Source organism: Chionomys nivalis, chromosome 1 (genome assembly GCF_950005125.1).
Source record: "Chionomys nivalis chromosome 1, mChiNiv1.1, whole genome shotgun sequence".
Lineage (NCBI taxonomy): Eukaryota > Metazoa > Chordata > Mammalia > Rodentia > Cricetidae > Chionomys > Chionomys nivalis.
The window spans coordinates 132,882,383-132,905,078 of record NC_080086.1 but is presented as its reverse complement, the minus strand read 5'-3'; the positions used below and the strand labels follow the sequence as shown (position 1 = coordinate 132,905,078).

The following is a 22,696-nucleotide window of genomic DNA, read 5'->3' as shown; positions in this document are numbered from 1 at the left end:
GTACCTGTGTCTACTTAATAAACCTCTTGCAGTTTGCATCCGACTCGTGGTCTCGGCCTGGTCTGTGGGTCCGGGGTCTCCACCTGAGGGAAGGTCCCTACCGGGGGTCTTTCAGGTCAAGTGTTGGCGTAGCTCTGCAGTGTTCTGTTTCCACCACTTCTAGTCCCTGTCTGGAATGAGTCACCACCCTTTCTCTCTGGAACATTAATTAAATGTTGTAAATCTCTCATTCACGACTTTCAGGCTGTGCTCTTCATGAATCTGTCTGGATAAAATCTGAGAGTTTGGCCTTGAAACCCAGGAGCGCTGATCAGCAGGGCCTTGGCTCAAAAATAAGCTTTCCAAGTCTCTGAGAGGCTGTCTCCAGGGAGTCTTGTGTGTCATTTTTAGAGAAAGAGGGACACTGTTCAGAGGAAGAAGAAAGGACTCGAGTGCTGCCATGTCTTACCTGGTCCAGAGGGCTCGGCTGGACTCCTCACCTCAGCCGTACATGACCAGGTTCATCCACTGAGAAATAAGCATCATCATTAAAATGGGTATCTCCTCTCTCTCCCCTCCCTTCTCCCTGGTGTGTAAGTCTTCATATATGGAGATTCATGTATCTGTAAATTATGTATCTGTAAATCATGTATCTGTAAATTATGGCAGATGTTGCTGCCAGGTGTCTTCCTTACTTTTTGAAATGGTGTCCCTCATTGAATCCAGAGTTTACCAATGCGTGAGGCTAGCTGGCCAGCAAACTCCTCAGATGCCCCTGTCTCCACCTCTCTAGGACTCTGGGATTGTAGGCATGCACCACCATGCCTGGCTTCTTATGTGGGTGCTAGGGTTCTAAACTCAGATCCTCATGCTTGTGTGATAAGTACTCACTGACTGAGCCCCAACCCTGAGTAACCAATTCTTAAAGCTGGTTCATTTCACGTGGATGAGGGCAAATATATACCCCTCCCTTAGAAGGTCTACGTTCAGTATCAACGCCTTTCCCCAGCTCACTCTACCCTCGGTGTTCTGCCACAAGACGTCTTCCCTCTACTTTCTAGGTAACTCCTCTACAATCCTCCACTCCACCAACTGAGCAATTGAAGGGCATATATTATTTTCTAAATAGCCCAGCAGAGAGAGGTGTATGGGGGTTGACCAGCTGACTGGTTAGATGGCTCTAAAATTCAGGCTTAATGTACAGTGAGCTTGGTGGACTGTTCTTTACTTCTCTCTTGGATTTATGACTCCCACATAATCCTCTGCTTTATTAAGCTATTGGAAAAAAATAAAATCTCTCTGCCAAGATCCGAAAGCAGCCTGGCAGCCCGCAATATATAAAGACAGTAATTGGAGGAAGCTCCCCCCATCCCCCGCCCCAGCCTGGCTGGCCTTTGATGAACTATTCAATACCCTGGGGAGAAAAATGTCCTTTGGAACTGGATCAGGAGATTGTAGCCTGAGACTGTGCCTGGCTCTGGGAGGGGAAGATGCCTCACCTCCATCTCTGTCAGGTAGACGCCTTTGCCATCCTTGGAGAGGTTGCGGAATGCCTCTAGGGTAGAGGTAGAAAGGCTTTGAGGGGCTGAGAGGAGGTCGTAAGTCGTCACTGTCCCCAGCGGGTGCTTTACTCTGTTCTCCCGTTTCATCTAGCTCTATGCCGTGGCTTAAGGATTCCCTTCAGGACAGTTGGGATTATCCTCATCTCTCCCCTTCCAGAGTCATGTTCCTCGCCCCCTTCCACTTTGTCTTGTGTGTGTGTGTGTGTGGGGGGGTGTTGTATGGACTGATTTGTCTGTTTGTTGTTTTGGTTTTGCAAACAGGGTTTCTCTGTGCAGACCTAGCTGTCCTAGAACTCACTTTGTAGACCAGGCTGGCCTTGAACTCACAGAAATCCACTTGCCTCTGCCTCCCAGAGTGCTGGAATTAGAGGGGTGTACCGCCACAGCGAGTGGACTGATTTTTCTAAATGAGCACAGTTAGGGGTCTCCCCAGTCTACTCCAGGCTTTGCTTTTACCTTCTCAAGGTTCTACTCGTTCAGTCTTCACTTGGAGCCTTGGGCTTTTCAGAAGGGCCCCACGGCTGTGGAGGTATCAGGGTGCAGGGGTGTTTCTGGACCCCACACTGCCGTTCCCTCATTCCTAAGAGCTGTTTTGAACTGCACTGCAGCTTGGGACTTCACACAGAACAAAAGCTATTCTGCTGAAAAGTGTGGGACCCTCTGGCCTCCATCTTTGGAGTTCTATGGCTTGAGGAAAGACCTTCTGCTCCCAGGTATTCACTTGGGTGAAATTCTTTCACTAGGGACTGAAATCCTTCACTGCATAACTAAAGAGTAGATTTGGTTCTAAACATAACCTGGAGAAAGAGAGGCAGGGTGACTTTACTGAACCTTGTTCCCGAGTCAGAGCCCGAATAGGATGAGGAGGCTAAAAGAGAGTTGGGATTGTAGGGACACAAAAGAGTGTGGAAAGAGGATGGGGACTGTTGTTGGTTATTGGAGGCTGGTACCCTCTGAAATTTTGAGGTCTTTGTGTCCAAGAATTAAAAACAAACAAACAAAAATGGATAAACATGCAAAGAAAAGCAGAGGCAGAAATTGTTTAATTGAGAAAGAAAACATGCCTGTAATTGTCAGTGTTACTTGACAGAATCTAGAATCACCAGGGAAAATGGGCCTTGACTGTATTCACTGAGGTGGGAAGATCACCATCATCCCCTGGCTGGGATCCTGGACTGTGTAAGTAGAGAAAGGGCATGCATTCACTGCTTTCATCCCGGTTGTGGCTGTAATATAACCAGTGGCTTCAAATTCTGGCTAACCTGTCTTCCCTGACGCTAACCTGCGACTATGAGCCAGAAAAGAAAACAAAACAAATAAACCAAAACAAAACCTCATTTCCCTCAAGTTGCTTTGGTCAGAGTATTTTATCATAGCGACGGTGAAGGAAAGTAAGACAACTTTTAGAATCTCAATGGCGTGGTGTTAGGACGGTGGTAAGGCTTTCTGTGTCATTTGCATAGCACCAGGTACCACACAAATTTGCATGCTATGGGCTTTTTGTTTTCTTTTCCCATTGAGAATGTTCTGTTGGCTTTGGTTGGGGAGGGTCCCAGTCTTTCTCTTGGCCAGCTGGTTTCTCAGATGTGTTAACCTCACAGCAGCTACGTCGGGGGTTTGCAGACCTCAGTCTCTACCCTATTCCTCACCACAGCACTACTGACAGTCTCACTCTTAGATCTGGGAATCTCAGCAGGACACCAGCCTGCCTACTCCTGAGTCTTGACCCAGGTCCGGGGACTCAGTGCTTCCCTGGCCATCTGTCGAGCCCATGGGTCACTGAGAAGCTCTACAGAATGCCCCCAGGGTCACTTACTTGCCATGGTTTCCAGCCGTATCAGGAAGCAGACGAGGCTGGGGAAGCTGACTCTGCCAGCGCTGTCGCTGTACCGGAGTGTCATGAGGCTCAGCAGCTCATTGCCGACCAAGATTCCTGAAAGGAAGTCTGGGACGGGAAGGCGAGTGGGTGAGCTAAGCGGACACTGGAGATGGGGTGGTCCTCTGCTTCACGAGGGTCAATAAACCTGTCATGAGGGCCTAGCAGCCTTCCACCACATCCCCTGCTCAGTCCAGTAGGTCAGCCAGTGCCGCCTCACTCAGGGCCTGGTCTTTTTCTCCTGACCGCTGGTTGTTGTGTCCTCGTGTCGTAAGCCTGCAGCTCGGCCAGAGGCCAGCTCAAGGGACTCAAGACACTGACACATTGTCTTTTCCAATTAGACAATCCCCATGCAGCATGGAGCTGCCAAGACACCTAAGGGCTGAAGTCCAACCCTGCCTCTGCCAGGTTCCTTTCTTCTGGTGATCAATTAAACTGTCTTCCAGCTAGATATCATGACTCCCTGTAAGCCCCTTATATGGGTGCTGCTAATGTAGGCGGGTGTGGTCTCCCTGAAAGATGGAGGTTCAGTTCTATGGTGCCCATCCAAGGAAAGGCTGGGGCACAGAAGGGAGACACAACTCAGAAGGCTGCCTCGACTGGGCAGAAGATAAGCCTCTTGCTCTTGTCACCTTTGACCTTGTCATCTTGCATCTCTAGTTATAAGCTCCAGGGAGTTGCCAGCCACACAGATGACAAGTGCAGAGTGGCCAACAGTTATTGCTCTGGTGAGCAGGCAGACACCTGAAATCTATGCAAGGACGAGCTTGGAGGCTCAGGGGCCACCTGTAGTTAGAGTCACATTTGACTTCTGCGGTAAAGCTGACAACATAAGAACCAAATGTCTTCAGTTGGGGCTTGACTTTTCCTGACAGCAACCTACCTAACCTCTGAGCTGCTGAATTGAATTGGAAGTGGTCCCCACTTCACCCCCTTGTTCTATTCTGGGTCAGTTAGGCTGCTTTGGTGATTCCGTCTTTAATTGGTTCTGCAATTGTGCTCCAAGTGTGGCCCCATATCAGCCAGAAATTATGCCCTGGAACTTGCTGGAAATGTAGGGAGAGCTGAGCCTTCCTAGCTCTCACAAGCCTGGCAGGGCACCGTGGGGCAGCTCAGCTGAGTCTCTCAGCCTTCTGCTATGCTGCAGACCCATGACGCTGGGGTCCACGGTGACTGTCAGAATTAAGGGGAGGAGCTCTGCTCAGACGGAGAGCAGTGTCTTGCATTTCTACCCCTTTCTGTACCAGGAGCGTGAGAAGAATTATGGAGGTGCTTTTTCCAGAGTTAACCTGGGGAACACGAGTCTACGGTTTATTAAAGAAGGTGGCCATTTTCTTACATAACCTTTGTGTGATCTGTTTTCCCCACACACATGGAAGAAGCAATGTTTCGCGGCCAAGCAAAGACAATGGAATGAGAATGAGATGATGCGAACAGTTTGTGGTGACCTATGAAGCACTCTGCACCCTAAAGTGTTGTTATCATTGCCCCAGGCTGGAAAGCTCGTGCTCGGTTTAATTTAGCCATGAACTTTATGTGAAGAGAGAGAAGTGAGAGCTCCAGCCTGCTGTGGGTATTTAACCCCAACAGCACAGACAGTGAGCTGGAAGATTAGCTCCATCCCTCGTAGGTCATCAGTCATGTGGTCCTCCCCTACTCAATAAGATCCAGGTTGGAGGGAAATTGGTACAGGACTGCTCAGGCTACAGCGGGGGTGGGAGGCGGGGCTTGTATCTGAGTTTAGAGTGCTGGGAACCTGTGAAGGTCAGTGTAGGTATGGGAGGACACACAGCTAGAGCTCTCTTTTCTCCCAGCTGCCCACCCTTACTGTGTCAGCCTTGTTGGGAATGCTGGGAATGTGGACTTCACGCATGCCCCACGCGCCCCCCCCCCCCCCCCGGTCATCCAGGTATCACGAGCCCATGTTACCTGTGCTCTCTATGACCTTCCACAGGTCTGAGCTCAGGAGAACTCCAGGGCTCCTCTGGATGTCCTGGAAAACATGCTGATGGGGGTGGGGGAGGGAAAGAAGCAAGAAGTCTGTAAGGACTCAGAAGGTGAATGGGAGAGGTTTTGTAAGTCTCTTCTCCATCCCCAGAAGACACCTTACTAAAGTGTACAAGGAGCCATCTTACAGAGGTAGAGGGGGGAATGGGGCAAATGGGAATGGCCACACCCCTTAAGTCAGTTATTCTGATCACATCTGGACCTGAAGCTTTCTCTTCTCACTCCAGACCCATGGGAAGTTTGGCTGTCTTTGGGAAAGCACAAAACTTCTCCTCCAGACCAGTGGCTCTCACCTTTCCTAACGCTGCAACCCTTTAATATAGGTTTTACATTGTGATGCCCCCAACTATAAAGTTATTTTCATTGCTACTTCATAACTGCAATTTTCCTACTGCTATGATCATAATGTAAATGTTTTTGGAGACAGAAGTTTGCCAAAGAGTCATGAACCACGGGCTGAGAACGACTGCTCTAAAGAGTTTGTGTCCAGCAGTTAAGTGCACAGACCGAACAGGTGATGGATCATCTCTCCGAGCTGAAGTTCCAGTTCAGCTCTTGACCAGCTGCGGAACCAATCTTCATCAAGTTACATCACCTTTCTAGGCCTCGGTTTCCTCATCTGCAGTACAGGGCTAATTACAGTGCCTGCCTTCTAGGCTTGTTACAAGAAGCCAAGGAGCAAACAGCGATAAAGTACAAATCTGTGAAATGCTTGTCGTTCACTAATACCTAAGTGTGCAGGCTCATCTGTGAGTCCTCGCACTTGCCCATTAGAGAGAGTTGTATAGAAAAGACCAACAGCTGGGACTGGGTCCTGGCCCCAGCATGGCTGCAGCAGCCACTTCTAGCCACTCTTGCTTATACTGGAGACTTTTCCTCTCTGTCAAGTGCTCATTGGAATCCTGGCCCACGGCGCACCTCCTAGATGAGGTCTTGGATTAAGTGGGCAGCTGCCCAGGGCTGAGCACAGAGTGCCTGACTGAGGCTGGGACACACTGCTGTCCCCCGGGAGCTTTTCCACGTCCAAATAGCAGATCCCAGGTATGCAAGACACGGCCAGCTGGGGTGGGGAAAATAACTGCAGGACGACAGCTTGAGAACCTCCCCCCTGGGCTTATTTGGTTGTTGATAGGTTTGAAGACAGACTTCCGGTGATTTCCATTACATTAGCTCATTCATTTAGTCGCTGATTAGCTAGGCCATTTATTGAGCAATTCTGAACACGGACGGTTGTGTTATACACACCATGGAGGTCCCTGCGGGAAAGATGAACATGAGGAAGACCCTGCCCTGGAGGACCTAGCCATGTAAGGATATGAGGACCTGTTGTTGTGGAATATTAGCTGAAGATGTGTTCCATTTGTTTATGCCGTGGAACGTTTGTTTAATGATGCAAAGATGCCTTGCATCCTTTCATGATACATTTGTTTAACTCTGTAACTGTGTTACTTCGCCTGTCTAAACACCTGATTTATCTAATAAAGAGCTGAATGACCGATAGCTGGACAGGAGAGAGAAATAGGCAGGGATGACTGGCAGGGAGAATAAATAGGAGAGGGGAGAAGAATGCTGGGGGTCAGACACAGAATAAGAAGGAAAGAAAAGATAGACAGACCTAGAGAAAGGTAAAAGTCCAGAAGCAAAAGATAGATGGGATAATTTAAGTTAAGAAAAGCTGGCTAGAAACAAGCCAAGCTAGGGCTGGGCATTTATATGTAATAAGTCTCCGTGTATTTATTGGGAGGCTGAGTGGTGAGCCCCCGAAGAGCAAAAGAGAAAAGACTAAAAAACAAACAACTACAACTTGTCCACCATTCTAGTGTCTGATGAGAAGCCCAGTGGTCCACTGTCAGGTCAGGGGATGCATCTTGTCATAGTCACACAGGCGTACTTAACTCAGTCTTTCAAAATGTTCAGAGCTAGAGACATGATTAGACATGTAATATATTGGTGCTCTTTGTTTTGTAAAAGCAGCGTGTATGCAGGTACATGTTTATATTTATTTGTGCACTCATTTATTTATTTGACATAGGGCTTCTTTCTCTATGTAGCCAAAGCTGGCTTCAAACTCATACTCTTCCTGCTGCAGCTCCCTAAGTGCTGGGATTACAGATGTGCCTATCACATCTGACCAGATTATACTTTTATTTAATGTGTATAGATGTGCCTATTATAGGACACTCTCTGGAACATATTAACTGGGTCTGAATGCTTTCCCTTTGGCAAGAGGCAAGACCATGGTTCCTTTTTTGAGTTTGTTTTTGCTCATCTATGTTTTCTTTCAGCAACAGGCACAACTTTTAAAATAAGGGCAAAGTTCAAAATATCAAGGTAGACAATGTGATCTGCTCTACAGGTATCTCATAGAAGACGAGGGGTCAGAGCAGACAATAATTGGGTCGTAGGGACTGGCAAGAAAGATTTGGCAGGGAAGGCTTATCCAAAGCTTCCTGTATTTTTAGGGTGGATGAGCAATGGCCAGGCTTGGGGTATGGAGATGGGAGAGAGGAAGGGCAGGGCAGAGGAATAAAAGCATAGGGTTTATCAAGGACAGCAAGGCCTCTTAGAGTTGGATTTCAGAGGACTTAAAATCAGAAGTTCAACTCAAGAGGTCTGTGTGCTGCTTTGATGCATTCAGATTTTGTCCTGAGGACAATGGGAGGCCATGGGCCAACCACATCTCTTTTGGTAGGTCCTCCCATAGATGCATTGGGATAGAAACAGATGGGTTCTGACTATTAAGTGTTTCAACACACACACACACACACACACACACACACACACACACTCACCATGGCAATTCTAGACACTGCCCATGCTAACCTCTTTTCTTTGGCCTTCTAGAACATTCCTCATCCTGCCCCTCTGGCAGCACTGCAGCCTTTGGTTGCGTGTACATTTCCCTAAGTAAAACATGAGGTGACTTTGGGGATGGGCTGATGCTTCCCATCATTTCATACCCTAGGGCGGGACACCCAATACATATTTGCTCAGCTGGGTTAGATAAGAGCGTTAGTCATGTCATAGAGAGTGTGACCATACTTGGCAGTGGATGAGACGACTCCACAGTCTTGCAAACTCATACTGATCCAGTCGCCCGTTCACCTTCAGCTGGAGGAGTAGTTAAGCGCCAAACAGTCCAGAGGGTGGAGAAGTGGAGCTGTTTGCTCCAGCAGCAAAGCCAGAGCCGCGTCATCCTTCAGCTAGTAACCCTGTGCCATATTGGCCCCAGGCCAGCTGGCTCCCACTCTATCTCAAGGTGACCTGGTTTAGATTTGTTTTTACTAAATAAAATGCATTGTTAAAAAGGAAGGCACCCTGAGAAAGAGGCATCAATTTCAGTTAAATCCAGCTGACTAGGGGGACCCCCCACTCCCACCACAGCATGGCCTTCACCAGTTGGGCTGGGTTCTCTGGCAGGAGAGGCTAGGGAGGAGCATTCAGGGGGCTTGCAAGGCAGAGGTAGTGTGGATGGGTAAATGTGCTGTCGCTGGGCTGTGTGTAACTGGGATGCTTCCTATGTATTAATGTTTCCCCTTATTGTAAGCAGTGAATGCAGGAGAACTAATTGAACTATGAGAGCTAGCACCCTACCCTAGCACTCAACCCCACGGGAGGCCCCATTTGCACTTTCCCAGTACAAAACATAGGTTTTTCTAGCTCTTTTTCTTCTCCCGGCTAGGTGCCCTGGCCACAGGGCTGCAAGGGCCATTTGGATTCCTCTGTGTCTCCGGGTGACTCCAGACCACAGTCAGCTAAGACAGGACTGATTTATGATTCCATCAAGAAGCCTTCTTGTTCTACAATAGCTGGCTTCACATTCACACTCGAGCCTTGTTAACAGTGTGAGGGGGGTGATCTGTCTCTCTCTGGAGACAGCCACAGCCTGGGGGGAAGCTGCCAGACTTGGGATCCATCCTACATGGCCAGTGTCTCTCGGGCCTGGGTAGAGACAGCCGTTGGGTAGGGGAGAAAGTCCCCTTGGAGAGGGTGTTAAGGTGAGAGAGTTAAACAATTAAACTTTGATTCCTGGCCACAAGGAATGGGGCCGTGGAACTGGGCTAGCCACCGAATTGGCTCAAGGCTACTGTCTACACATGCAAAAATGTCATGTGAGCCACAAGGGGGCGCCACTGCCGTGCACTGCCGACCAAGGAGGTCTGAGAGTTTTCAGTGGTTATCTTTTTAAATTGGGGGCATTCTGAGTAAGGAACCCAAACAGCAAAGATTTCTCCAGTGTTGAAGGAAAGGGCAAAGGGAAAATAGTTCCAACTAGAGTATGAAGTACAGGAGGAGGTTAGAACAGAAAGCTTGGAAGCTAAAACTTCTATTTCAAATCCCTGTGTAGTTTCAACTAGCTGTGGAAGCAGGGCAAAAGTACTTGACCTCTGCGGCCTCCGTGTCCTTCATTGTTGAATGGGATAACAGCTGTTGAACCCCAAGGGCCACTGCAAGCGTTATAAACGCATTTCCTTAGGAGTTCCAGCAGTCTGCTCAGTAGTGACTATGGCTGCCACGATGAGCTAGATTCTAGAGTAAGTCAGGAGAACAGGCACAGGATCCATGTGGTACCTATGACTAGAAGCCCAGGGAAGCCCTCCGGCCAGGGGGTTCCTAGGGTTGCAGAAGGGGGTGACAGCAAAGGATACATCCATCAGAGCCACGATGCTTTGGCACTGGTCCAAGGAGAAAGTGTCCCCTGGAGACCCTGAGGAAAGAAAGGAAGTATATTGAGGGTGCGACCTGGGGGACAGGGCTGGAGCCAGCGGGCCTCTGAGCTGACATACCTGTCAGGAACTCCTGGTTAAGAAGTTTCTGCAGTTGAGTGGCATCAATGTCCAGCCCCTGGTCCAAAACAGGAGAAAAATGGGCGTGAGATGGGAATCAGGAGCCACCTGACTCAGTAGCGGTTCTCTGAGTTCTAAGCCCCTCCTTTCCGCAGCATGTCTACCTGTTCTTTGTCCCGAGCCTGCCCTGGGTTCTGGCCCTGCTGATAACCCACTCCCTGACATCCGTCACGATGGTTGGTCTTGGCACTGGACTCCTGGCGTGGGCTCTGCCACGCTGCTCCCCTCCATTTATTATTAGACAGAAAGAGAAAGCATGCTTCTTCCTCCCCTTCTCACTGCGGCTGGCGCTAGCAGATCGCCTCCCCCCCAGGAGGCCTATGGCAAGCATTGAGGTGTGTTCTCCACTTCCAGAGGGACTGTGAGAAGATGTGATGCCTTCCAGTGTGCGTGCGTGTGATAGTAGGAGATAAACATGCTCGAAGTCTAGGCTCTAGAAACTGCTGCCATGGGGCACCTTCCTTGGTCTTCCGGGTACTGAGGCTTTGCTAGGTTAACAGCAGAAAGCGGCTTAAGTGGTGGGTAAGCAGGGTGTTTTCTAGGCCTGATCTCGGGACGAGGGTGTGACACTAGCTCTTCCCTGAAGACAGGCACTGGGTGGTCTGGTGGCCAGTGTCCTTGACGGCTATTTTACAGAGAAGCATGGCCGCTGTACTTGGGGGAGCCAGCGCTAGAGTAAGGTTTCTCCGTGGTTAGACCTGGAGAGTGGCTTTCCATGGCTCAGAATGTGTCTCCAAGGGGTCTCCTGAGACCAGCCCCTCACCGATAACTGCCCTCAAAGTCCCCACACACTGTTCCTTTCTCCTCTTAGGGTTGGCGGTATCGCCTGCCCTGAAAACAGAAGAAGTCCTATACCCTGCCCTTGTAAGGCCTCACAGCGAGAAGCACAAGCCTCTAAGATGCCAGTGTCTCATGCTAGTCCTCAGGCCATTATTCTAACCTCATAGTTTGGGAATATCAGAGAAACTGGCTTGATGTGCCCAACAGCAATCGAGTTTTGTTTTTTTTTTTTTCCCCAAAGAATCTCGCACAGAAGTTGGTATGCTAAGGAGGGACTTGCCTTCATGGAACTGCCCACTCACTGACAAGCTGAACAGAGCATGGACCCCATCTGCTTCCTCCTCCGTGTTACCCACCTAGGGTCCGCTCGGACCAGGATTCTACATTCTGTCACCCACCGGGAGCACTGGAAAAACCGATGGCGATGGTGGTTGCTCAGACAAGTTCCCCGAGAATTGCATGTATGAGCTAGGGGACCCTCAAAGGTTGGGGCTGGGGAACTTCCAAAGCGTAGTGAACTAGATGCTTGGGGAAGATCCTGGGAGTTTGGAAAATGCTTGCCAATTGAGTTCATAAAGGATGGTGGTTAGGTTTGCTCTGTTTAATCTAGAGCTCAAATGCATGATCCCTTTCTGACAGGCAGGCATAGTTATACCATCCCCACTGCCATGGCTAACAAAAACAACTCTCAGCAACGGAGGCTGATAAATGACTGTGCTAATAGAGCTGGTTACGCCAGAGGGAGATGTCACGGGGGAAACGACAACATGTACATGAGAAATGCTTTGCTTAAAGATGTCTTGGGCGGCCACAACCTCTGAGCATAACTTGTATGTTGTACAGGATGCTGCCAGGGTGCCTTGTGCAGCAATGCCTGCCTAAGAGGTGACCTGGGCACAATACTGTATTGGTGTCTTATTCTAATTCCAACCAATGCCCGATACCAGCTGCAGTCACTCTAGGGGGAGCTAAATGTTTGGCTATCTCTTGGGAAAGTCCTGATTAGGGAGTCTGTACCATCCTGTCATACGACAAATTTATATTTTTATTTTAGAGGTACAGGTACATGGGCCTGCGTGGAAATGTACCACCTGCCCCGGAAAAGCTTGGTCCCAGGCATCCTAATCAGGTCTCGCTGACCACTTCAGAGCAGCTAATCCAAGCTTGGGTGTCTGCTCCAGAGGAACTAATCTGTCTTAATTCAACCTGACAGAAATGATTGAGCACCTCCTCTGGGCCAAGGACGGTGATCGGCGCTTGGGGACGAGGAATGCATATGAAGCCGCCTCTGCCTTTGGGAATTCACAGACAGGGCACAGTGGTCTCCTGGGTCAGTCTTGTCTCAGTGAGAGCTGGCCTGCATGCTGGGCAAGCGCTGAGGGGCTGCTCTTTGTGGGACTCACCCCTCATTCCAGCCACACTCTTCTCTGTAACCCCCCCCCCCTTTGCCTGTGGGTCCAACCTGTGCCCGAAATACTGCCATGCCATTAGCCCTCCGAGTACAGAAGCACGGGATGGCATCCTTCCTTCCTTTTCCAGCCTCTGCTTGGCTCACGATACACAAAATCATCTATATCACTTTCTGCTTCCCACACCGACACAGTTATTAATGGTAAAAGGCCCATCCCACGGAGCCACTGGCAGCTCTTTTATCCTGAGGAGTCAAGGAGTTCTTTATAACAGTTTATTAAACCATTAGGAAAGCCCCATGTGCACATAGGTGGCTTGGCAGGAAGAGAGTTGTTGGGGCTTTCTGAAGCTGGCCAGCTCCCGGGAGGAACAATGCCAGGTTTGGTCGGGTGGGGAGTGATGGCCGAGCCAGAGAAAGAAAGATTTCAAGGGCTACTGCCAACTGCTTGTCTAAAGGCTTAAGCCACACTATATCCCTTACACACAGTCCATAATTGTCCTCTCCCTTCCTAAGCTCTCTCTCTGTTCCAATGGGATTCCACCCTCATGGGGACATCGCTTGTCCTACAGCTTGGCAGCAGGAGCCTCTGGGGCTGGTCCAAGGATAGAAAGTGGCTGATATGGTCAAGTTCTTCTCACTCCGTGCATTCTGACAAGCAATTGGAGATGGCTCTGTTCCTGGAGTCCTCCCCCGCCCACTCTCCTGGTGAGTAAGGTCCATGGGTGTTAGACAACATACCTGATCCACGTATCTGTAGAAAATGCTGTTTTGGGATCCATTTTCTGAAAGACTTTCCTGGAGCAAAAGGAAAATTGTTATATCAAATTTCCAGGGAAGAGACCACTTATATGGTGCAACCTTGCTTCAGTAAGAGCAGGCCTGGTTGAAGGGTATTATTAGCCTCGCCTGGATCTGAGATAGATTTTTCACCTGGTGGTTGTAGGGGTCGGGGAATGGGGGGGGGTAATCAAACTTGAAGGGGGTTTGAATAGTAAAGTTTGCTAGAAGGAAGATATTTGAATTCAGTCTGGTCTTGGGAGGGCTGGTCTTCTCTTCTGCCCTGTTCCTAAGAGCTACCAGAAGCCTACCATTTTCCCTGGTCAATAGCAAGGCCAGGAAGGAGAAAGATGCTCTTGGCGAGATGCTAATAAGGACAGCAAACAGGGCTTAAACACCTACCTTAAGGGCTCTGAAGTTGAAACTGCTCTTCAGATTCCTAGAAAATCAAGGGAAGAGCGAGACAAAAATGACCCGTACTGGATTCCCAGGAGTCTACGTGTGGAGGGCACCCAAAGGCATCTAATATCTCCAGTGAGGGTGAGCAGAAGGCAGTCATGGAAGGAGACACGTGATGATCACATGTTCATTTGCAGTGAGCATGGTCTGATTTTCTAGCCACTGACTTGTTCATTCTCAGATGCTTACAGACAGTGATTTCTACTGCCAGGATGCAGAAGACCCTTGACTCATCCTCCATCTTGAATTGGCAGTGATGGCTACCTTTACATGTCCACTGTCAAGACATCTCTAACTCCTGCTTCAGGCTCAAAGGGACAGGACTTGCTGATCCCAGTCTTGACCCATGATTTAACATTTAAGACGCTGTAGAATCAGAATTTGCTTTTCAGGTCACTCTGACTTTCTGGTCTGCCCCACATTCTGGGTGTGTTTCAGACAAGTGAATATAATTCATGGTACAATCTTCCCATGCATATGACTAACAAAACTTACTCACTAAGCTCTGGGCTCTGCTATGTCTGCTTCTTCTCAGGATCTTTCTATATGCATGCTCTTCTCTTGAAGTTACTAATGTCTGTTTACCTCCAAGGACCAACTCAAGTGCCATTGTCTCTGAGAAGCCCTTCCCAGTCCCTAGGGACAGAAGCAGTTCCTCCACTCTCTCCTTTCATGCAGCTTTACATTGCTGTTGGGGTCAAGTTCGAGGTTCATAAAGGTTCTCATTTCTCACTGTAGTGAGTGTCTCAAGAGCAAGGCTCATACTGTGTTCTCAGCACACCACGTTCTGCATGTGACACACAGAACGCTTCTCGTAAAGACTAAAACACTCAGGACCCCAGGGCTTCTATACCTGTCCTCGTCTGGCATTTTGAGGAATATTCGGAGGAGGAACTCGACTTCTTTGCGGTGTGCCGAGGGAACCACTACATAGGTCCCGGGGCTCAGATGAAATGACTTCGTGAAGTTGCACTTGGAGACATAGTCTATGCCCTGGGCAGCGTTTCTAAATGGGGAGAAAAATGCAGGTGGCAGTCTTTCTTGGAACTTCTGGAACTAGAAGAAACAAGATTAGTGTGAGAAAGCTCTTCCCATGCCTGAAACCTGGCCCCAGGGGCAGGCCGCTGCCTTCTAGACCCTTCTCCCCTCACCTGACCAGCATTTACAAGTCCTGGGAAAGGAGTCAGTGATCACTCCGATCCAAAATTAAACAAACAAACAAACAAACAAAAAACTCAATAGTAGCTTATCTACCAGGTGGATCCCACCTGTAGTCTGTGGGGCACATGGATCCCCAGGATATCCCAAGACAGCCAGGGACGTGGCTCAACACTTTTGTAGATGATAAAAATCACGCTGTGATGTCAAAAGGTTGGACTTGACAGATTCCAGACGCTACAGTGGATGCACAAAAATCTGACAGGTAATTTTATCTCGCTAATCTAATGGCATCCTGGGGTTCTGGTTTTCTTTCTTATTTATGTGCGAAGAAGACATGGAAATTAGTGACAGTGTTCCAGTGTTGAATTCCTTCTGGGGTCCCCACAGTTGGTTTCCTCTAAGCCTTTAATCACAAGCTCTGGGCTGCCGTAGGACTGCAGGGTTGAATTTTCTTCTCTCCCTCTCTTTCATCTCTTCAGCAGAGCCTCGGGATTCCTTCTCATTGAAAAATAATGGGTCTCAATCATTTTCCTTTTATTTCAAATTTTCTTACAGATATAACAATAAATATAGCGCAATTCCTATTACCAGATGTCACATACATATTATATAATAAAAAACCCCTTACTAAACAAATTTTCCTACAACATGTAAGCGTGGTGATTCCATTTAGAATGGTTATACAGCATGAAATGGTTATTGATGGACTCTGCCCTGGGGGACGAGCAGGGGGAATGCAGAAGTTTCTGTCCAGGGATAGAGATAAGACTAGGCTGCCCCAGGTTATAGCAGAGGGCAGGCAGACCCTCCAAGGCAGTTTTGCTGTTCTTCACAGCAGCCCTTACAGGTTTGGGGACCTGGTCTTCCTAGGTCCTTTGATGGAAGTAATGGATGATAGGGCCAGTCTACCAAAAGGGCAGCTCTGTCAGAGAGCGGACTTGCTCTGTGGCAGTGAGAAGTTTGATTAGGGAGTGATAGGAGACCTTGGTGTAGTGTGCAGAGGAGCCTGCTTCGTGCGAATTCTTGGCCGGGAAGGTACAGAACTGGCCTGTTATTCCCCTGGTGGGGCTTATACCCTTTTCTCACCCAAGTTCCCACTGTGTTCTGTGTCCCCCAGCTCAGGGAACTGGAATTCTGATCCATTCCATCCACTGAAGACCTGCCCTCAGAACCCTTCGTGGTGTCCTTCTGTGGCTGGGGTACCAGGAACCAGCGTTAGATTCTAAGTCCCAGCTTTGTGGCTGGGCTGTAGCTAAGGGACACACCTCTTTGCTGCCAACTTTTTGTATTTTGGAGCTGTGGGAGATGCTACTCTAGACACTGTCTACTTCTTGGGACCTTGTAACAGCCTTGGGGTGGGACACTGTTACAATTTGCAGACTATGACCACATCTCGACCCTGGCCCATGCATCAGACCCTCTTCTTGGCAGCAGAGAAAGGTTACTGCTGAGTTCGTAGTCATGACACAGTTTGTGCCTGTGAGATCAGGCCCTCTAAAGTCCATTGTCCCTTCCCATCCTTGCTATTGCCTTCAGATCTTTTATCAATACATGACCAGGTCAGGTTACTGGATAAAAAAGACATCCATTTTGTCATGAGAAGAGGTAGAAGGTATGCCTTGAAGCTCTATGCAGTTGGCAAGCATCAGCTTGTGGTAGATTTGGGGACTAATTAAAGAGTCTAAAGGCCCTCCCTGGGTACTCCTCCTTACTACTGCCCTCATCTTAAATGCACAGGAGCCCGCTGGACCATGCTTCTCTATGAGAACCAAATGCTTCAGGATGTTTGCACAGTTGCAGCCCCGCTTGGACGTTAAAGAGAGAATCCTAATGGGGTCTAGTCCACATATGAAGACGACAAATCCTACCCTAGTTTGTTGACCTGTTTGGAAACACTAAGCGGACAGCTGATTCAAGATACAACAAGAGTGGATTTGTGGACTTGGGAGACACATGTGGAGACCCCAGTGTGGGGAGAGGCATAATAGTTTACCAAGGGACAGCGTCAGAAGTGTGGGAAGTCAGTGAGGACAGCAGGGAGCCATACCTGGGAGTCTACCTGTGGAAGAGAGGGAAAAAGGCTTCAGGAAGACACAACGGAAAGACAACTGGGTCTCTCATCCTGGCTCAGGGCAAATGCTACTTCTTGTGTGGCCAGCCTGTCTGACATACAGAATTTGTGTCAGGCGTGGGGATAGATGGGTGCCCAGGGTTGTGGAAAAGGAAACCTATGCTGTTGTAGGGAGCAGCAAAGGGTAGGAAACTAAAGAAGAACGAATATACCCAAGAGGAGGCAGCATGCCCTTTATGTATTAGGGAAAGATATGCTTATTGTTCATAGTTATGATGGTAATATAGGAGGAAGGGGCAGAACACTGGCAGGACCAGAAATAAGACATAGTCTCAGTGTAGTGCAGATTTCCCAAAGTCAGGTACAAATCTCTCAATATAGAGCACACCAAAGAGAAGTCAACTTTGACCTCCCCAACCGTAAAGATGATAGGTGTTTGTTCTGCGGATACTCCCCCTCACCTTGTAGGGAATGTGTGTGTGCATGTGGGTTGCAGGGCGGTTATGTTCCGCTCTTTCCATCTGGTAGAAGGAAACACGAAGGACAGAGTTCCGTTTTTATGACCCACTACAATTTTGAAAGTCCTTTTGTGTGACAAGCTAGCTATTTAGCACAGTCCTTTGAGCAGATGCTTGGGTCCTGTTCCACGTATGAGAAAACGAAGGCTAGGAAGGCGAGACACAGGGCAGGAAACAAGGCGAGCTGCGTTCTTTCCTTTGCAGAGAGGCCCCACTTCCCATCAAGCACAGTCCTTCCCAGTTAGTCTGGGTTGGGATTCCTTTCTGGTGGGAGCTGGGGTTCTACACATGCAGACTAACACTTTGTGGGTGTGATTAGAGCCATTTTAGCCATAGATACTGAGAGGGAGGTGTCAAACCCTGGCCTGTGGGAGAACCTTTGGGGAATGAGGATAAAATAGCATGTACTCTTGTCATTTTTCTATCTTTTTTTTTTTAGATTTATTTACAATGTATACAACATTCTGCATGTATGCCTATAAGCCAGAAAGAGAATACCAGATCTCATTATAGATGACTGTGAGCCACCATGTGGTTGCTGGGAATTGAACTCAGGACCTTTGGAAGAGCAGGCAATGCTCTTAACCTCTGAGCCATCTCTCCAGCCCCTCTTATCACTTTTCTTTGTCCTGACTTTTCCTGCTTGTTCACACAGCACTAGTATCCAGTCGATGTAAGACAGCTGCTGGATGGGCTACAGGCTCACACTAAGCTTGGAACCCCATTTCAGCTGCATCAACATTGTCATCAGCCCTAGGGACTCCCATAAGCCTGGATGCTGGCAAACTCATTGTTTCTGGCTGAAATGAAAAAAACAAAGTTTTTTTTCTTAAAATGAAAAAAATGTATATGAATGAGTTTTTGCCAGCATATATGGGTAAGTGGTAAGTGTATGCCCAGTGCCCAAGAAGGAAGAAAGCATTAAAAAGCCTGGCACTAGAGTTACAGACAGTTGTGAGTTACCATGTGGGTACTAGGAACCCAACCTAGTTCCTCTACAAGAGCAGCAAGCACTCTTAACCACCGAGCAATCTCTCCAGTCCCCCAAAGTCTTATGATGAGAGCTAGACTGGCTTTTGGCCTTTAACTCAATCAGGACCCTGGGAGGACCATTGAGACCTCAGGACGCCTGTGTAAGCCTCTGATCTGCATGCACTTTTGTTAAGTGTCAGCTGAGAGATGATGCATCTCTATACAAAGGAGAGAAAGGTGGAGTTGATTACAACCTCACGATAGCTGCAGAACCATAAGCATGTTTGCCCATTGGTTGTGGGTGGAGTCATTGAGAAAAAGCTCAAAAGGTAGGCAGAGCTGAACAAGATAGCGCCACAGCTAGACAGGATCCTGCAGACTGGCCTATATGGCTACTTCCAAGAGACTGATTGTAAATTACACCTGCTTCTTCCTACCTCTTTTGTTTAATTCTTCAATAGTCAAGTATTGGCGTGAGCCGGTATATGTGTATGGTGAAGTGACAGGAATGGAGATAAGAGGGACACCCAAGTGGAAACACCCATGTCACAAATCTCCTTCTGCAGCCAAAGCCTGGAGCCAGGGATATTTGGCTCCTTTTAGGTACTACAGCAGAAGCACACATGCCTCCTCCCACCAGAGGCAAGTGCAGGACGGCTATTCAAAGGATGCCTGTATATTATTGCATCCTTAGAAGATGTCCTTTGCTAGTCTCAGCAGGCCTTTGGCAACTCAAGTATTGTTCTGAAACCCAGCAACCTCTTCTGTAGGGGCTTCGACTCTTGAAGACTTAAGTAAAAGGGGTAGGGATAAGCGAGAATTCTGAACTGTGGTCAGAGAGTAGAGCCCAGCAGGCTCTGTTCCAAGGCCAGAATCCTTGTTTCTCTTGTTGCTCTGGGTACCATGAGAAAAGCAAGGAAGCCCTGCTGAGAACCCTGGGCCTGAGCCTATTGGTTCTGTGATCAAACATGAACCATCACTTCCAGCTGCTGGAAAGATGATGGTTCTTCTTTGAGCCCAGATTTCGTATCTATGAATGTGGGAATATCCATGGTTTTGAGACACAAAATGAGAAGCCATTTATGACTCTGCAATGCTACATCTGTGAGGCCTTCTCACCAGCAAGAGCCACAGCTGTTAGCAGGACAGTTCCCTATGAGCAGAGGAGGCAGGAGATGTGTCTGGCCACAAATGGACTGAGACTCATGTCTTTGAAATTTGCTTTCTCTCAATGAGTAACTGGAGTTCTTTGGGAGACTACTCCCATCTCTTGCTTAGTGTGTCAATAGACTTCTGAGCTCTGTGGTACTCATTAAAGGTGACAGATGTGTTTAACTGAAGGCTTGAAGGGCATCTGGTGCCCAGTCCCAGCTCCACCCTTAACTCTGGCATGTCATTTCACACCCCTGTGCCATCGTTTCTTTAACTCTAATGGGGGTGGGCCAGTGGACCACTGGCATCACAGGGATTCAGAGTCTTACTTGTACCATGAGGCTGCAGGATGGAAGACTTGAGAATCCCTCACTCTTCCTTGGGGATGCTTTGAATTTCTTGGGAGAAGAGATAGCCAAGCCATTAGATTTTCTTTTTTCTTTGTAGGTTTTTTCTTTTAATTAAGTTTCTAGTTATCTATTGTGTGTGTGTGTGTGTGTGGGGATGTTTGTGTGCATGCACGTGCGCATGTGTGCTGGCATGGGGGGAGTGAGGAAGCTGGTTGGAATGCAGTGGAGGAGAGGACTCTGGGATGAAGGGAAAACCTGACTTTGAATGAGCAGCCAAACAGGGATTGATTGTCGACCATCGAGCTGTAGCTAGGCTTTGGTCTAGACACAAGAGGACAAAGAACTCACCTATTGGATTTAGGTGTGTATGTGTGTTTAATTTTAATTAATGATTTTTAAAAATGACATAAGTAGGCAGCCTCTAAGGAACTTGTTAAAACGCAGACCATTAGACTTTGCACCTAAGATTCTGATTCAGGGGGTCTGGGACTGTCTCAAGAATCTGCATAATTAGAGAGTCTGGTCTTGGACTTGAGCACTTCATGAGGTCCAGGCATATCTCTGAAGCACACCTGGGAAAGCTGTACCACACAAGAGGCATATGGTCATGAGGCTGGAAGGGTAGCTCAGGGTTGAGAGCAATGTTGCTTTTGCAGAGTTCTCTTCCCAGCATCTGCATAGTGCAGTTCCCAACTGCTCGGAACCCGAGCTCCAGAGGGATCCAGCCCTCTTCTAGACTCCATGGCTATCTGAACTCACATGTGTACATACCCACACATACAGACATAACAGAAAACTATTTAAAAAATAGTCAAGTCTAATTCTCCTTTGGTTTAATTTTTTTTCTTAAAAATTTGGCGCTGGACACATGCATGCTACAGAGCCTCTGGGCTTTTGTTACTAAGTTTTCCAGCTTGGCCAGTGTCTCTATCTAGCTCCAAGTGTACACAGTATCCACAAAGAGCAAGTCCCCAAACAGACTGCATACCTTGAACACTTGGAACTGTAATGGAAATATATCCTCTTCTGTCTTCAAACTTTGGGACGTGATTGTGAAGGCCACAACAACATTGTTGCCGTCGGTGGGCTCTTGAACACCAAAGAGATACTGAGTATCCCCCCCATGTCCTCCTGGAAGAGAATGAGCCATTACTAGTGCTCAGAAACACCCCTAAGGGTCCCAGTGCGGTGTTTTATGGAGTTGGGTTTTGGATGTTTGGAAAGCTAAGACCTTGGTCCGCCATAGCCACAGTCAGTAGTTGTGAAACTAAGTTCTTAATATTCCGAACCTCAGTCTCTTTCTCTTAAAAACAGAGAGGGGAATATTATCCCTACTTGAGCAAAAATGTCTCCTAAACAATAAATTCAGTCCTGTGTGTGTGTGTGTGTGTGTGTGTGTGTGTGCACGTGCGCACGCACACACACGTTTGTGGAGGCCAGAGGCCAACCTCAAGTTTTATTTCTCACATTCTGATCACTGTTTTATTTTGTTCTGTGAGACAGGGTCTATCAGTGACCCAGAACTTTCCAGCAGGCTAGGCCTAGTAAGTGAACCCCAGGGATATTCCTGTCTTCTCCTCCCCTAGTATTAGGATTATAAGAGCCCTACATCATGGCCAGCTCTAAGGGCTATTTATATGTGAAACTACAGAATCTCAAAGTATGCATGCACTTATTACACTGGCAATAACCATGAGAGCCTTGAATTGCATCAAATCACCAAGCACCCGTGAAGAAAGTAGAAAACGGGTGGTTGGGTGGTCGTTACAGTGCTCTGTATATATAACCCAAGCACATTTATCCAAGACAGAGCAAGAGGAAGGTTCATACGGAAACTATTAGACTCAAGTGCACGAAGCAGGGCAGGGCAGTCGGGATATATAGATGAGCGGATATTCTTCAGAAGGCATGGGTCGCCACTCGTGTGCTTTGGACGATGGGTAGGGAGACACAGAAGATGACTATGGTCATGGCCTTCCTATGAGTACTGAATAAGATGCTGATTAAAATGCTCTCAGCAGCGTATAGCAGGCACTCAATCGCCGACTTCCTTCTTTTGCTTCCTTGTAAAGTAGCACTATAAATGGCCTTGCTGTGTAAATCTGGTTAGTTCACTAATGCGCCTTGTATCCAGGGGAAAGGGCTTTTGTGGCACTGTTTTGGGAGGTGAATAAGTAAGAATGCCTCAGCAGTTGCACGCAGTCTGCATGTGGCCTCCTTGATGACAAGGCTCTCTGAATGGAGTGACCAGAAGAGCCTGGAGATCAGAAATGAAGTATGCCTTAAGGTCTGGGGTCATTCAAGAAAACCTTTCTGGACAGGCAAGTGTACACACGTGCTCTTCGCACAGATCCATTTACACCCTCTTTCATGGAGGATGTACTGTCTCGCTCAGACTCCACACCACAGGAAGCAGTTTCAGTCATCGGTGTCACAAACAGGGAACATGATGGATAGTGAAGGGTCGTGACAGAGGTGCCTGCCACCAGCTAACTCCTCAGCAGGGCAGGACTATTCACCCTGTGTCTGGACGATGGTCTGTGGGTTCAAGGGAACCAGCAGGGGTTACTATTAATACTTTTTACAGTTATGGAGGCTGAGGACGGAGAAAACAGTGATATTCCCAGGCCCAAAACTAGTGTGTGGAAATGATCATTTAACTAGGCTCTGAATTCCTTTCCCATGCTCTTTCTGCAGTCTTTCCTCCTGGTCTTGGGTGTTTATTGGAGAGCAGAGAGCCAGATTTCTACCCTGGGTGTGGACGGAACTGAGTA

General features: G+C 48.1%; 1 protein-coding gene across 1 annotated transcript in view; it reads right to left on the bottom strand.

Moving 5' to 3' along the window:
* Positions 1-480: 480 nt before the first annotated feature.
* Positions 481-22,696, bottom strand: part of Capn13 (calpain 13) — a 62,199-nt gene continuing 39,983 nt past the window's right edge. The window contains exons 10-21 of the mRNA XM_057784953.1: positions 20,911-21,053; positions 16,907-16,918; positions 14,552-14,754; positions 13,642-13,678; positions 13,201-13,257; positions 10,212-10,269; positions 10,074-10,132; positions 8,467-8,535; positions 5,347-5,422; positions 3,358-3,486; positions 1,479-1,534; positions 481-507 (exon numbers count right to left, since the gene is read on the bottom strand). Coding sequence (XP_057640936.1) covers positions 481-507; positions 1,479-1,534; positions 3,358-3,486; positions 5,347-5,422; positions 8,467-8,535; positions 10,074-10,132; positions 10,212-10,269; positions 13,201-13,257; positions 13,642-13,678; positions 14,552-14,754; positions 16,907-16,918; positions 20,911-21,053 — 926 coding nt within the window. The remainder of the gene's footprint in view (positions 508-1,478; positions 1,535-3,357; positions 3,487-5,346; positions 5,423-8,466; positions 8,536-10,073; positions 10,133-10,211; positions 10,270-13,200; positions 13,258-13,641; positions 13,679-14,551; positions 14,755-16,906; positions 16,919-20,910; positions 21,054-22,696) is intronic.